General features: G+C 39.9%; 1 protein-coding gene across 2 annotated transcripts in view; it reads left to right on the top strand.

The window, feature by feature from the left end:
* Positions 1-14,849, top strand: part of DOCK8 (dedicator of cytokinesis 8) — a 173,383-nt gene that overhangs the window by 50,715 nt on the left and 107,819 nt on the right. For both annotated transcript variants that reach the window (XM_081502767.1, XM_081502760.1), the window contains exons 8-14: positions 1,520-1,586; positions 4,131-4,280; positions 7,481-7,561; positions 8,913-9,072; positions 10,960-11,090; positions 12,625-12,718; positions 13,425-13,587. In XM_081502767.1, the coding sequence (XP_081358893.1) occupies positions 1,520-1,586; positions 4,131-4,280; positions 7,481-7,561; positions 8,913-9,072; positions 10,960-11,090; positions 12,625-12,718; positions 13,425-13,587 (846 nt within the window). The remainder of the gene's footprint in view (positions 1-1,519; positions 1,587-4,130; positions 4,281-7,480; positions 7,562-8,912; positions 9,073-10,959; positions 11,091-12,624; positions 12,719-13,424; positions 13,588-14,849) is intronic.

The raw sequence follows: 14,849 nt of genomic DNA, 5'->3' as shown, positions 1-14,849 counted from the left end.
TCCTTTCTTTTTAAGACTGAATAATATTCTGTTGTATGCATATACCATATTCTATTGATTCACCCGTCTTTGATGGACACCTGAGTTTGCTTCCACCTTTTGGCTACTGTGAATAACGATGTTTCTTGACATTGTTTATAAAGTATGTTCACACATATTGTCTTTCACAGTCCTTACAACAATCCTAGGAAATGGGAAGAGTAAGTATCCTTTTCTCATTTTACAAATAAGTGGAACTGGGGAAGGTCAGCAACCCAGTGAAGATTCCAGAATTAGCCAGACTGGGAGAGGGAGCAGAGCCCAGGTCTTTCTGACTCAGTGCCTGTGACTCTTCCATCATGCCCACTGTCTCATTTCCAAAGGTGTCATTTGACCAACTCTTTTGTCTGGTTACCTCTGTCCACATATTCTTTAAAAAATTCTCTTTTTTTAGACAAAGCTATGATAAATCCATTCTCTCACATACAGTTGAAAACAGAATTTGACCTAATTTGCATGACTTCTGCAATGGTGGTGGTCCAGGGCCTGATTACTAGGGCTCTTAGCTGTCAGTGTCATAGGTTGATTAGTGAAGTGAAGTCGCTCAGTCATGTACGACTCTTTGAGACCCCATGGACTGTAGCCCACCAGGCTCCTCCATCCATGGAATTTTCTAGGCAAGAGTACTGGAGTGGGTTGTCATTTCCTTCTCTAGGGGATCTTCCTGACTCAGGGATCGAACCCAGGTTTCCTGCATTGCAGGTAGACACTTTACTGTCTGAGCCACCAGGGAATCCCTGTATGTTAAACTGAAACGTTTAGAAAGTGAATGTCTGTTCCATGTGCATCCTATAGTAAGCAGGATTGTGCTTTGGGTTGCCTTCTCTTGTCTTCAGTCCACCATTTCTGGGGGAATTGGCAATTAGGGCCAATTTGAGAGCTGCTCTTTCTCGCTCTCGGATCCTCACACCTCCGTGTTGATCAGCTGTGCTCAGTTCCCTCCCTCCACCTGAGTTCAGAAGCTCCCATGGCAATGGAAGGACCAGACATTCACACACATAATAACCTTATTTCTTTCTGGCAGTCCCACTATAAATCTAAAGAAAAGCAACTTAACTTTTCTTTTTGTACGGGCTGAAAGCCGCAGCCCTTAAAATTGAATAATAAGAGCTACCTATTCTGGCAGTAAAATGTAAACTATAAACAAGACCTTTAGCTAAGACAGACTCAATCCTCTGAAAACCCAGCAGCTACAACAGTAAGAAGTGCCATGTGGGATCAGATGGAGGATCTGTTCCACGCGCTCTCTGTTGCAGGGCCACCAGCAAACACTTTCATGATCTCAAATGACTAGGAATTTTCTATGAACCTCTCATATTGCTCTATTAATATTCTCATATGATTCTCATATGCATGGAGCTACCCAAATACTTCTGGAAACTACTTACATTTTAAACCAGATTATGTATCTTGGCATTTTCAGAAATTTCAAAATTATCAAAGTTAAATCCATATCGACTTTTGTGTCTTTCTCTGACAGGTTTGAGATAGAAATTGAGCCTCTGTTTGCCAGCATTGCCCTCTACGATGTTAAAGAAAGGAAAAAGGTAAGTAAGCAAAAGTAACTCAGCCTTGAGGGCATCGTATATTGTTCATGGAATCTTTGGGTTCATGTCTTTAAATATCATTTCTATGCAGTAAAAACACATTAGATTTGAAAGCAAATAACCTTTGATATGTCCAGTTCTATTGCCTTTGCAGTTTTTAAAGAAGTGACCTGGGAATGTTTGTCATTTATGTTCTTTGAATAACCTTGAAGGAAAAGTTGGTAGCCTGGCTGAGACAGAAAACTGATATAGCGACATATGGGGTTACACATAAAACAAAGCAGTTTAAACATGGCTGTAACAAGCTCAATGCATGTAATGTTTCCTGAGTTTGGGAGTTTTTGCATTTTATTGTGAATGGAAGGCATCTTGTGCAAAAAAAGTCTAAATTTAACATTGGGTAGAGTCCTCACCAAGTATAACGTGCTTTTAATTGAAAAGACTTTTCCATGAGTGTTTTAATGTTTAGTCATTTTGTAACTCCTAAAGAAGGACAGAAATAGCAAAACCAGGGAAGACACTTCTGCTCCCTTGCTCAAATACTATAACCACTCAGTATTTAAGGAAGTGTGTATTTTTAAAATAAATATTAGTAATCATGAAGATTTGTATTAGTCAGGATAGGTTAACTGCTTAAACAGGAGACCCCACCACGAACACACACACACATTCAGTGGTTTAAAACTGTAGTTCTCAATTTTGCACAGGCATCAGAATCCCCTGCAGGGCTTGTTAAAACAGTTGCTGGGCCCAATGCCAGAGTTTCTGATGCAGTAAATCTGGTGGGGCCTGAGAACTTGCATTTCTAACAGGTCCCCAGGTGATGCTGAAGCTGTTGGTCAGGGGGCCACATATGGAGAACTTGTGGCTTAAGGAAGGAGAACTTTCTGTTGTTTGTTTCTTAACAATCCAGGGATTTTCCTGGTGATCCAGTAGTTAAGAATCCACCTTGCAGTGCAGGGGACTCAGGTTTGATTCCTGGTTGGGGAATTAAGGTCTCACTTGCCCCAGAGCAACTAAGCCTGCCCCTGTGCATCACAAGGGAAGATCTCGCTTGACGCAACAAAGATCCAGTGTACTGCATCTAAGACCCCACACTGCCAAATGAATAACTCACAGTCCAGGGTAGGGGCAGGGGCACAGGGTCAGCAGTGGTTTGCTCCACTCAGTCATTCAGGAACCCAAGCTGGCATCTTTGGTATGTGTTCTCGCAAATCATTCTTGTCACTGCCACTGCAGCTCCCAGAAAAGGGGAAAAGATAGCAGAGGGTGGAGGTGGGTGGAGTAGGAGCCTGGAAGTTTGACCCATCACTGCTCCTGCTCACAGTTCTTTGGAGAGAATCTAGTTACAGGCTTCCCAGGTGGCACAGTGGTAAAGAATCCACCTGCCAGTACAGGAGACACAAGAGACGTGGGTTTGATCCCTTGGTCAGGAAGATCCCCTGGAGTAGGAAATGACAATCTGCTCCAGTATTCTTGCCTGGGAAATCTCATGGACAGAGGAACCTGATGGGTTACAGTCCATGGGGTCTCAAAGAGTCAGACACAAGTGAGTGCCTGTGCGCGTGCACACACGCACGCGCACACACACACACACACACACACACACACTTGCTTACTCCTAATTGCAAGGGAGCTGGTAAATGCAGTCTCTGCCTGGGAGCCTCTTCTTGGCTGTAAATCTATTAGTGGTGAAGGGCAGAACCAACTCTGCAAGGGTTCTTATGTAACACTGCACTATTTGGACCACTCGTCCAACATGAGTGCTCCATCCATGGAGCTCTCATCATGTCACACTCTTGCTCAAACTCTTTAACGGATCCTCACTACCTGAAACACTAAAAACAAACTCTTCACCTTCCACACCTGGCTTTGTTCAGTATAGCTCTCATCTGCTTTCTTTCCCTCGAGAGCCTAGGCAGAGTCAAGCTGGATTTCTCAGTATTAGCTAAAGTCACTGCAGAGTTTCCAGCTGCTGAGACATCTGTGCTGTGCTCCCTCCCTGGTACTTGTCACCCTCCAGCTCTGCCTGGTGGGATCTTCTTCCAAGGCCTGTCCATCTCACTCACCTCCCCCTTGGAAAGCATTCCCCATCTGCCCCACTGGATATGACCTCTCACCCTCGGGAATTTGCACAACGCTTTTTCCTATAAGTGTGGTCACTTATATTTTGCTCCTACTGTAGTTAGTACATATTTGCCTTTTCCCTCTTTCTTGATTGTGAATTAATTGGGAGCCCAAGTAATGCCCTGATTTTCTTCAGTCCAGTACCTGGCACATCACTGTATTCAGGAGATATTGGTGGGATAATAAAAATTTAAATGTTTCGAAGGACATCTCTCAAATGACTCAAAAATACCTAGAGACTGTGACAAAATATATATCAGATTTTCCAGCAACCACTGATCATAAACCATGTCTATGATTACACTTACTTCTCTCGTGAAATTTGGTGGGGCTTTTTCACTCTTTTTTTTTTTCTTATCATGTTTAGACCATAAGAACAATTGTAACTCATTTTTTCATTTTGCCACTCATTTACAGATCTCAGAAAATTTTCACTGTGACCTGAACTCTGACCAGTTTAAAGGATTTCTGCGTGCTCACACGCCCTCTGTTGCCACATCCAGTCAGGCAAGATCTGCGGTGTTCTCGGTCACCTACCCATCCTCAGACATCTACCTAGTAGCCAAGGTGGTTTGATACAGTCTAATTTGCACACTTTGATGTTCTCATTGTTGCATTTGTCCCAGTGCCTGTTTTCGGTGAAAGAGGTGTCAGAACGTACTACATGTCCTCTGTGAGATTCATTTTGTTTTCCTCTCAACTGTACCCCTTTTCCTTTTCAAGCAAATTGTGTTGGATACTAGAATGACTCTGAGTTTTGAAGTCATACAGTCCTAGGTTGCAGTCCTGGCTTTGCAACTTAGCACCTATATGACTTTGGGCAATTATCCAAACTTTCTGAGACTTGGTTTCCTCATCTGTTAAGTGGGGATAATAACACCTCCGTCAACGAGTAGATATGACTACAGAATAAAGCCTGGTATGGATGGGCACCCGTCCTCCTAACAAGGAAAGCCCCCTCGGCTATCCAGCTCTGGAAGGCTGCTGTGGAGAAAACCTTGGATAGAGTCTCCTAATCATGTTCATGATTTTCTAAAGACCCAGAGTTAAATGTCTGCAAATATCTAGGTTCTGACAGTGTGAGATGTGGGTTTTAGTTTCCAAGCTTCACTCTCCCTTTTTTTTTATCACCATTGTAGGCAGTTCTAAGTGGAAGGACCTTTCATTCTAGGTTGTACTCTTTACCAATGTAAGAAAACCAGAGACTTTCTCTACACTCCAAACTGGCTGGTTAGAAGTTAATGGCAAACATTGAGTATTTTACCTGCCTTAAGCCAAATAATTAGTCTCATTGACTATTTACCCTCAAATTAAAAAAAAAGTTCAGATGTTTTGATTTCATGTACACCCAGCATTCTAGGTTTGGGACATTTTCCAGTTAGCACAGTGTTTTGTGTACATAATCTCATTGATTCCTCCTTGATCCCATGGGAGTAGCATACAGATTCCAAAAAGTTCAGGTGATAAGGAAGTCACTTAAGTGACAGATGTATTTCCCTTCTTGCTCCCTTTATACCATTTTGCAAAGATTCTGAAGGTCATTATAGTTTGAAGGGAACTTGTGTAAGTTTTTGGAAAGTACAGTTAAAATTCTGTTGCTGAAAAGACACATATGTTGTTATTAAACTTAATATGTATACTTTTCATTGCAGTATTACTTAGACATACAGGGAAATTAGCTTAAAGTGCATTCTAGCAGCCTTTCAACTTGGAGTTAATTTGTAAATTCTGTCCAGCCTGAGAAATCAAAGAAGCCAACACTAGTTCTATAGATCCAAATTTTACTTCCAACTCCACTTCTCAGTGGATGACTTTATTTTTGCTAACCCATGGTAGGTAGTATGCTAAATATCAGTGGTTACCTGTGAGTGACTATTACTTACTAAATGTATTCCAAAATTTTCCAACGCATAAATATATTCATTTGGCAATGATAAGCATTCTTTAAATTGTCTGGGTAGAGTTAAGAAATTTAAATCTGTCCAGTAAGAGTCCTTGGTTTTCTTCTGATTTGTTTTTCTTTACAGTAAACCACAGTTGTTGCTTCTTTCCCTCTAAGTAGTGCTGAGGGTAGCCTCTTTACCTCCAATAAATCCCCAGGCAATTCTGATATGCCCCATCACCTACCTGCCATGGTTATGCGGACTTATGCATCTCTTTTACGCATCAGTCATGAAGGACCATGTAGTAACCTGTCATAGCAGCCTGCAGCTTTGACTCACAAAGTACCTGGAGTTAGCCTTGCCCAACTCAGTGAAGGGAATAGTGTCTGCTGGTCTGATCAAATATGGATTCTCCTGCTTCCAGATTCTGGAGACCCCTCTCTTGTGCCACACAATACATGTGAAGTCATAGCATCCTAATTCTTTGCTTCAGTGTCCTAGTTAAAAGATTCTTTATCTCTGTTCAAAGTTCATTTTAAAGACCACATTTTAATTCCTTGACCTCATGGAAAAATTAACTTCTTTCTTTATAATTTTCTTTAAAAGCTCCTGACCATGAACTTCAGGAGAATAGGGCTCAAGTTTATCACGTTCACCACCTTGTCTCCCTAACAATTACCCTGTAGAAGGGACTCAGCAAATATTTATTTGAATGATAGGTGAATGATCACTGACTAATAGGAACACAGGTCAGTCTTTACCTCACGTGTTAAATGTCCATGGTCTCAGCCTGGCGCATCTCTCAGGAGGATCAGCCTTGTCTTCTGGCTATGGCAATGGGAAGGGGATTCTGTGTTCTTCTTTGAGAAGAGAGACTTCTGCTTGCAGTCTTCCTGATACAGATGTTCACTGAGAAGCCCCATGCCACTTCCTTTGAAACTCCACGAAACACCCCTCCATCCCCAGGGTATTTCTGGTTTAAATACTTTGCACCTAACTGACAATGCCTGTTAAGAATGTGTGCCTTTTAGGATATATTGACCTAAATTTCTTCTTCAAGGATTGTCTCAACTAAAGATACAGACAAATGGGACTAAATCCACTTGTTTTTTACTTCCACATCTAAGTTAAATTGTTTTGAGCAGAGAATTAGGCAATTTTAAATTTCTGCTTTTCTTTCTTTCAAACACGGTGCCCAGATTTGTGGCCATCTTAAGGTAGTTGGAAGAAAATACTTGATGGCAGCAGCATCCATTCATGTTACCAGCCAGTTAACAAAGTGAAAAGCTGCGCCATCCTCCTGCTTTCGAGTGCCTCTCCAAGTCTGTTAAATCCAGAGAAGCAGCCCTAATAGGAAATACAAAGGAAATGATTACAGATAATTTATTCCATTCATTTATTCATTTTGTGGAAGGTTTTAGTCCCCAACCTGACTTTTACAGAGGTCATATCTCTTTTTTACATTGTAAGCAATAATAAAGAAAACGAGCTATTCACTTCCTACACATGTCTTGTGGGTTTTGTATTATAAAATAACTTTTATTGCATTTTTTATTGTAGGCATAATACATGTTTATTGTTTAAAAACAGAGAATACACATAAGCAATAGGAAGAAAATATAGTACATAATCCCACCATACAAAGATAACTACTGTTAACATTTGCTGTGTATCTACTCTCATCCCTTTTATATGCCTTTATGATTTTCTTTTTTGTAAAACTGTATAATACTCTTCATACTAATTTTTTAAATCAAAAACATATATTGTGAACATCTTTTGATGTCATTAGATACTGTCGTAAAGCACTATTCTGATGGTTGCATGGATTCCATTATATGGATTAATTCATGTACTTTGTTTTAATATTATTTTTTTTGGTAGATTGAAAAAGTCCTTCAGCAGGGAGAGATTGGAGACTGTGCAGAACCCTACATGGTTATCAAAGAAAGTGATGGTGGAAAGGTATGCTATTTTGACTGTTGCTAATTGGTAACATTTTAGAATAAGCAAATATCTTTCAAACGTCTTCCACAAAATAGTTAATGGAGTTTAGTCCATAATGTATCCCTATATGAAGCACTAATCAATTATGTTAAAACAAAATAAGAAAGGGAAAATGATCAATGATGATAACTTTTTAAAGAAATAAATTATTAAACTAAACAAAGTCAACATGTGATGATGTACACACCAATGTCTAATCACAGAACTTGACTAGGCCAAAGACACTTCGTGTTGCCTTGGTTCTGAGGCTCCAACTCAGTTGGTTGAGAGGGCCACAGGCACCCTGAAACTGTACATTGCCAGAACTCTCTTAGCCTCATTACAGCATGGGCCATTGCCCTTTCTGGTATGAATATTTAAAAATTATCTGAGACTGACATACATCATAAATTTATTAGTACAGCATAGGTACTGAGCCTGTGAAAAGGACATCTCTTGTCAGTACCCATTTCCAAAAGTTTCTAATATAATTTTTAAAAACATGGCCTTTTGGGAAATAAGACTTGCCTAACAGCATCCCTGCTCAGACAGTAGAGAATCCATCTGCAATGCAGGAGACCCAGATTCGATCCCTGGGTCGGGAAGATCTGCTGGGAAAGGGAATGGCTACCCACTCCAGTATTCTTGCCTGGAGAATCTCATGAACAGAAGAGCCTGGCAGGTTATAGTTCATGGGGTTGCAAAGAGTCAGACATGACTGAGTGACTAACAATTTCACTTTTTTTTCACTTTCAATAGTATCTTACTGCAGACTTATAAGTAAGATTTAAGTTAAGATTTATTGCACTCAAGATACTTTTTTTAAATCTGAAATTAGAATGAATACCTTAAAGGTGTTGTCAACCTAATAAGGAAGTTGTGAGAAAACCTTATAGATGTCTCTGAAATCTTCCAAAGCATCTTTGGAAAACGAGGCTCTCTTAAGGGCTTGAGAGGTGATGTACAGAACTTTTCATCCCAAAATCCCCTTATATGAATCCAATGTAGCTAACCCCTAAAAGAGGTACTTATTGATTAGCTGGTATAACAAGCCCAAGACTTTGGGGAGTTTTTTGTTTGTTTAGCTGAAGATGTATTTAATAGTTAATGCAGCCTTTCTTTAACTTTCTTTAAATTCCCTCTTTTCTATTATGTGTTTCCTTATCAGTTGCACTTCTGGCCTCAGTGGTGTCACGTTTCTGCCTATTCACTCTTTTTATTCAGTAGAATGGGGATTTTGGAGATGGCTGTCAGATCCATGGCAGAGGCAGTTGACCTGATGCTAGCGTCTTATTGTTTGTTTCTGCTGTCTCTTTCCATTTTCTGCTAGAGTAAAGAAAAGATTGAAAAACTAAAACTTCAAGCTGAATCCTTCTGCCAACGTTTGGGGAAATACCGGATGCCCTTTGCTTGGGCTCCCATAAGCTTAGCAAGTTTCTTCAATGTCTCTACCCTGGACAGGGAGGTAACCGATGTGGAGTCCATGGTTGGTAAGCTTTTCAACTGTGTGTGAAGGGAAAGGCTCCCTAGTGTACCAGCCCTGAGGTCAGCTGCTGATTGGTGGAAGTAGGGGTGCAGTAAGGTGGGGGAGTGGGGAGAGACAAGCATGTGAATAGGATGAAACACAATTAGAATCGGAATACAAATGCTTGATTGGGCAGTGATCCCCAAGACAATTATCATAACTTTGTGGAGTTGAAATATAGTAAGATTTTTCATTGGAATTTTCTGTACAGTTAGACGCTTTAAAAAGTTAATTTACTTCTTAAAAGCAAATTCTTGAAAATAGCAAGAAAATATAATAATATAGTCTATAGTATGTTAAACAAAGGTACTGTAGTTGGCTCCTAAATATAAGAAAAGCAAAGGCTTCTAAAAGCAAAACTCTGTTTTTTCCGTAAAATTTTAGTTCCTTAAAGTTTGTTTTGCTAAGAGCAATGAAAAAAAGTGGATGCAAAAATAATATTTAATGTTACTGTTCTGATTCATTTAGCATATTTCTCTTTTTCATTATCTCATCTGAATTATTTCATTACTTCATCTGAATTATGAGCTTCCTCAGCAGTTTGGGTTTGAAACTATTGAAAAGGGTTACAGAGTTCTCAAGCATATCTCCCCTCACCTATGGCAGAGTTCCTGTTTTTTAAAATGTCTTTGTACCTAGCAAGTATTTATGTCTTCACTCACATTTCTTGGGACACTTCTCATGCATCCCTTAGTGCTGCCACTTCCGAAATGTTGTCTTTAGCAGAGGAGTGGAGGAAAAGATATTGTATTGCTGCTCTCCTGGAGTTATTGATGCATAATTACCAGTCAAACTCCTGGGTTATTTCAAAAACAAGTTCCATTTTCATCCATACTGATCTTCACAATATATGTAGGTTTGTTTTTTTTTTTAATGCCAGTTTCTATGTAGACCCAGGTAGCCTTATTCAAAAGAGTTCTGCATAGAAAAGGACACCTTTCAACTAGATAGTTAAGGCACAGAGCTTGCTGGATCCTTAGTCATTTCCAAGCAAGGAGAAATTAACCTGACTACAGAGACTGATTCCTAAAAAGCAACCAAAGATGCCGTGTGTTATCCTGAGCAGCGTGGCAAGTTTAGGGGGCTCAGTGGTAGCGGGAAGCTCCAATTCAGCATCATGACAAGAATTAAGGGTAAGAGAATGTTCAAAGACAGGGTTGGACCATTAGAGTTGTAAGCACTTTGACCATTCACAACAGAACCCCTGAGTTTTGGAGTGTAAAAGCAACAAGATCTTCACCTAAATCTCCAAAGCGGGTAAAAAATAATCAAGCAGACTGTCAAAGAGTTCAGATTTGGGTGTGACTCCATTCTAATTACCGTTAGGCAGGTCAGCCAAGGTAGAAACTCAGTTCTGCTGCCTGGTCCACACAGCAAGAGCAGAAGAAAGCTCAGATCCAGAATGTGCTTAGGCTTATGTAGTGTGTTTGGGTCACAATCCCAAATGCCTTCAGGGGCATTGGAGTACACGCCTCTCCCAATGGAATGTAAATATAAAAATAAAACAGAACTAAACACTGTTGACTAAATAAAGCTTATTATTTAGCCAGACCCTGTTCTGGCTGCAGTTCTGGACTCCAGCCACCCTGATCTCCACCTGGGAGGGCACTGCAGTAGCTCCTGGGCTCTCACTATGACCAGAGGAAGATTAGGGGCTGCACAGAGGAGGTGGGGGGGGGGAGGGTCTAAGAACCAGGATAAGGGGAGGGCAACTGCTATTCAAAGCAAGAATGGCCATGTTCAGTGTTGTCATTCAGTGAGCGTCAACATACCTTAGATTTGGTAAAGTTAATAACTGTTATGTATTCAAACAGGAAGGCAAACTTTTGAATGACAAGTGTTTTCCTTAAAGGGAAAGGCTCCGCGGGTGAGCGGAGAACTTTGTCCCAATCTCGAAGACTTTCTGAAAGAGCCTTCTCCTTGGAGGAAAATGGGGTTGGATCCAGCTTCAGGACTTTAACCATTAACAGCTTTTTCAAGCAGGTATCTCTTCATGTTACAGTGTGTCTGGAACGGTCTCCCCATAATGGCATGAGGGCAGGAGCCCAAAGCAATAGTATATATAGTGACTAAGAGGACGAGTTAGTCATCCTCACTAATTATCTACAAGACAGGGCTGATGGCACTTGCTTCTTGTGGCTGTTGGGGGTTAAGAGGACATGAGACGTGTAAAGCGCTTCCCAGAGTGCCTGGGATATAGCAAGTGCTAAATGAATGTTAGCTCTTTTAATTAAGAGAAAGATTGGTTCCCATTAATATAAACTATCCTATTTGAACTGTCATGGTCAATTCATTTATTAGGCTATGAAAACAGTCTGGCTAAAATACCCATTTCCCTTTTGGTTCAGAATTTCTTGGCCTGGAAGTTGTCCATCTCACCCCTTTTCCAAGTGCAGGCTCTCTCCACATGCCTACTTCCTCACTGAGTATGACCATTATAGATGGTATTCTTTGTTAGCTCAGAAACTTTTGAGACTACTTAAAGAATGAAGAACTTCCTAGTGTCATCAAATTCGACAGAAAGTGGAATGACAGAAAGTAGAATGAGGGTGTCTAGAGGCTGCAGGAAGGGGGAAATGGGAAGTTGTTTAATGGGGATAGAGTTTCAGTTTTGTAAACTCCAAGTATTCTGGAGATTGTTTGCACTCAAAAATGGTAAATTTTACGTGATATGTATTTTAGTGCCCAAAACACAACTTGACTTACACTTAGTTTGATTCTGTTTTGGAAAATGTTCCAAAGCTCAAGCGGTTCTCATGGGACATGTCAAGGGGTTATGTAAACAAGGGGTTATGTTAACTGAAATGCAGAAGAAATACTGAGGTTTCTGTATGCCATGCCTCATGATAGAGCTCACAGGGAACTGAAAGGATTTCTATTGGGGGAATATTCACAATTGTGTTGCCTTGGGGGCAAGGTACTTGACATAACTAAGTCAGAGTTTTCTCATCTGTACTTAGGAATAGGACACACCTACCTACCTACCTTCCTTACTTCGCTGCTGTAAGGATCGGAACTTGGGCACATATATCCCTTGGCAGCATGCCTGTCCCATGCAGGCACATGGAGGGTAGTGTTTATGCTTAGCTTTCTTAGCCAAAACAGATGTGAAAAACATGAGAGTATTTGATATATGAAAAACATGAGGAAAAAGATAGAAAGATGCTCGCTCCATCTTCAGATCTTTGAAGAAAGATGTAAACTTATTCTGTTTTGTTCCAGGGAGTAAACAAGTATCAGTAGGTTGAGTTATATGGGGAGGAGCTTTTGGCCTAGATCCTCAATGGTCCTCAGAAATGCAGTAAAAGACCGATCCCCAGGAGGACTGAAGAGCCAGAGTGAGTTGGGAGTGGTAGAGAAATAATATTTGACAAGAGGATGACTAATGATTTCAGAGTTGCCTCATATCTATGAAAGACATGTTAGAATAAAACTTAAAAATTTTCTGAGAAATCCCTGGTCCCAACCCTAGGAGTCTGTAATACATCTACACTAAGCCTGACTTCTCTCTTGGCAGGAGGGAGATCGCCTTAATGATGAAGACTTATTCAAGTTTTTAGCTGACTACAAAAGATCTTCATCCCTACAGAGAAGAGTCAAGTCAATTCCAGGTGTGGATGGCTTGTCTTTATCCTCTCTGGTATGCCAAAGCTATTTAGGACATGTAATGCTGCAGTTTTTTTGTCAAGTGAAATATAGGATTTTGCATTAGAAGTTAAGGTCTAGTTCTGGGGGCAAATCTGTTAATGCTTTCTGTTTTATTAAAGGGTTGATTCAGTAAATAAACATCATGCTTTATATTTGATTGCTCACTCAGAAAAGCAGATAATTGTGTGAACAGAGAAGCCTCTTTTATCATATTGTATGGAACTCTTAGCATAAGAAAACAGTGAAATGCTTTGGTGGAAGGTGAGGGTGTATCCTCCTTATTCTCAGCCTACCAGACCCTGAGGCACTTCTGCAGCTCCCTGGGGGTACCAGGGAACCCACTGTGAAAATCATCAATTTTTAGTGCTTGTAATGAAGAGAAATCACTGAACTTATGGTGTGGTAGTTCTAGAAGGGACTTTAAAGATCCTCTAATGTTCTTACTCATTTTTACAATTTCTTGCTTTTTTAAGTTCTAGAAATCAAATCTCAAAAATTGTCATGATGTGCTTTTTCTCAAACTATAGGAAATTATCTGAGCATTCCAAAATTCTCATACTTGTACAACTTATCCTCATTTTCATAAAAGGAATATAATATAGCAGTCTTTCTTGATCCTTTGTATATGACGTCTTCACTAAGACAAGCCTATTTTCTTCCCAAATTTAGGCTTGCTCAGACTGGAGATATGTTTGGCTCCAGAGACCATCAATTGCTGTCTGACTCCTGAAATGCTGCCAGTGAGGCCCTTTCCTGAAAACCGGGGACGCCCACACAAAGAGATACTGGAATTTCCAATCCGAGAAGTATATGTCCCTCATACTGTGTACAGGTAAGAAATAAAGGCTCTTGGAAATCCATTGAACTAAAATTTTGAGTCTTGTTTGGTAACACTTTCTCATTCTTAGATCTATTTTCCTACTTGCTAAGTTTTGGGGAAAGGAAATATGATGCTTACAAAATTATAGATAATGGCTGGATCACTTTCTAAAGATGATTTATCTCAGTTTTTTTTTCCACAAGAAAATGTTACTTCAGTCATAATTGAAATATAGAATTATAGTGGACATATTCCTTCTAGAAACAAAAAAAATCCTCCTAAGTCATTACCTTGGTTTTCCTATGGGCAGAAGGACATATTGGGGAAAGAGCAATGACTAAAAGAGTTCAGGTTGTCTCAAAGACAGGTTTTTAGCTCAAGATCCGCTCTGTCAATAGAATTTGGAGGAATGATAGACATGTTCTATATGTGTGCTGATAGACGTGTTCAATATGGTAGCCACTAGCCACACGTGGCCCTTCAGCATTTGAAATGTACCCACTGCAGTGTAGGAACTAAAATTATCATTTTATTTAACTTTAATTAATTTGAATTCAAATTCAAGTAGCTACATGTGGTGGGTGGCTACCATATTGGATAGCATGGAGCTAAGGCAGTAAAGGTCAGAAAGGTTAGGTTGCTTCAGTTTCTCAGAGGTCCTTCACACAGGGGCTCAGAGGGAGCTTGTCAGCATCCATCTGCTAAAAATATTGCTGCTCATATACTTTTATTTTGAGAAGACTTTTTTAATGAAGAGAAGAATATTATAATAAACACATTTTCTCCACTAGAAATGACATTTCGTAGTTTTTTGTGTTTTCTGTTTTGTCATTCTTTTAAACTACTATATAGTGTTCCTTTCTGTAAAGTGGCCATATTTTTATCTATTTCCTATTTTCATATTGATAATTTTTTCAGTGTTGGGCTCTTATAAACACTGTGCAGTGAGAATTTTTGTCTTTGTGTCTCTGTGCACGTATATGGAAACTTCCCTAAGCAACGTGCCTAGAAGTGAAATTATTGGATCACAGTAATATATAGTTTCAGTTTTATTTACACTACCACTTGTTTCCAAAGTTGTGTCAGTTAGCAGTCATGCCCGCAGTGTAAGAGAGTTCTGATTCCCAAGTCTCCCTCCTAGATAAATAAGCATTCCTGGGATGCAGTAGTTTCCGCTCTCCATTCTCTAGAGGGAGATGAGGACATGAAAATGTTCGCTTATGGATGCTGTGTGTATCTTTTTAGAAACCTATCCTATAACTGGAAAACAGAAT

This window comes from Giraffa tippelskirchi, chromosome 1, assembly GCF_054371585.1.
Source record: "Giraffa tippelskirchi isolate mGirTip1 chromosome 1, T2T-mGirTip1v1.2.pri, whole genome shotgun sequence".
In the NCBI taxonomy this organism is placed as follows: domain Eukaryota; kingdom Metazoa; phylum Chordata; class Mammalia; order Artiodactyla; family Giraffidae; genus Giraffa; species Giraffa tippelskirchi.
This window is presented reverse-complemented; position numbering and strand designations above follow the sequence as displayed.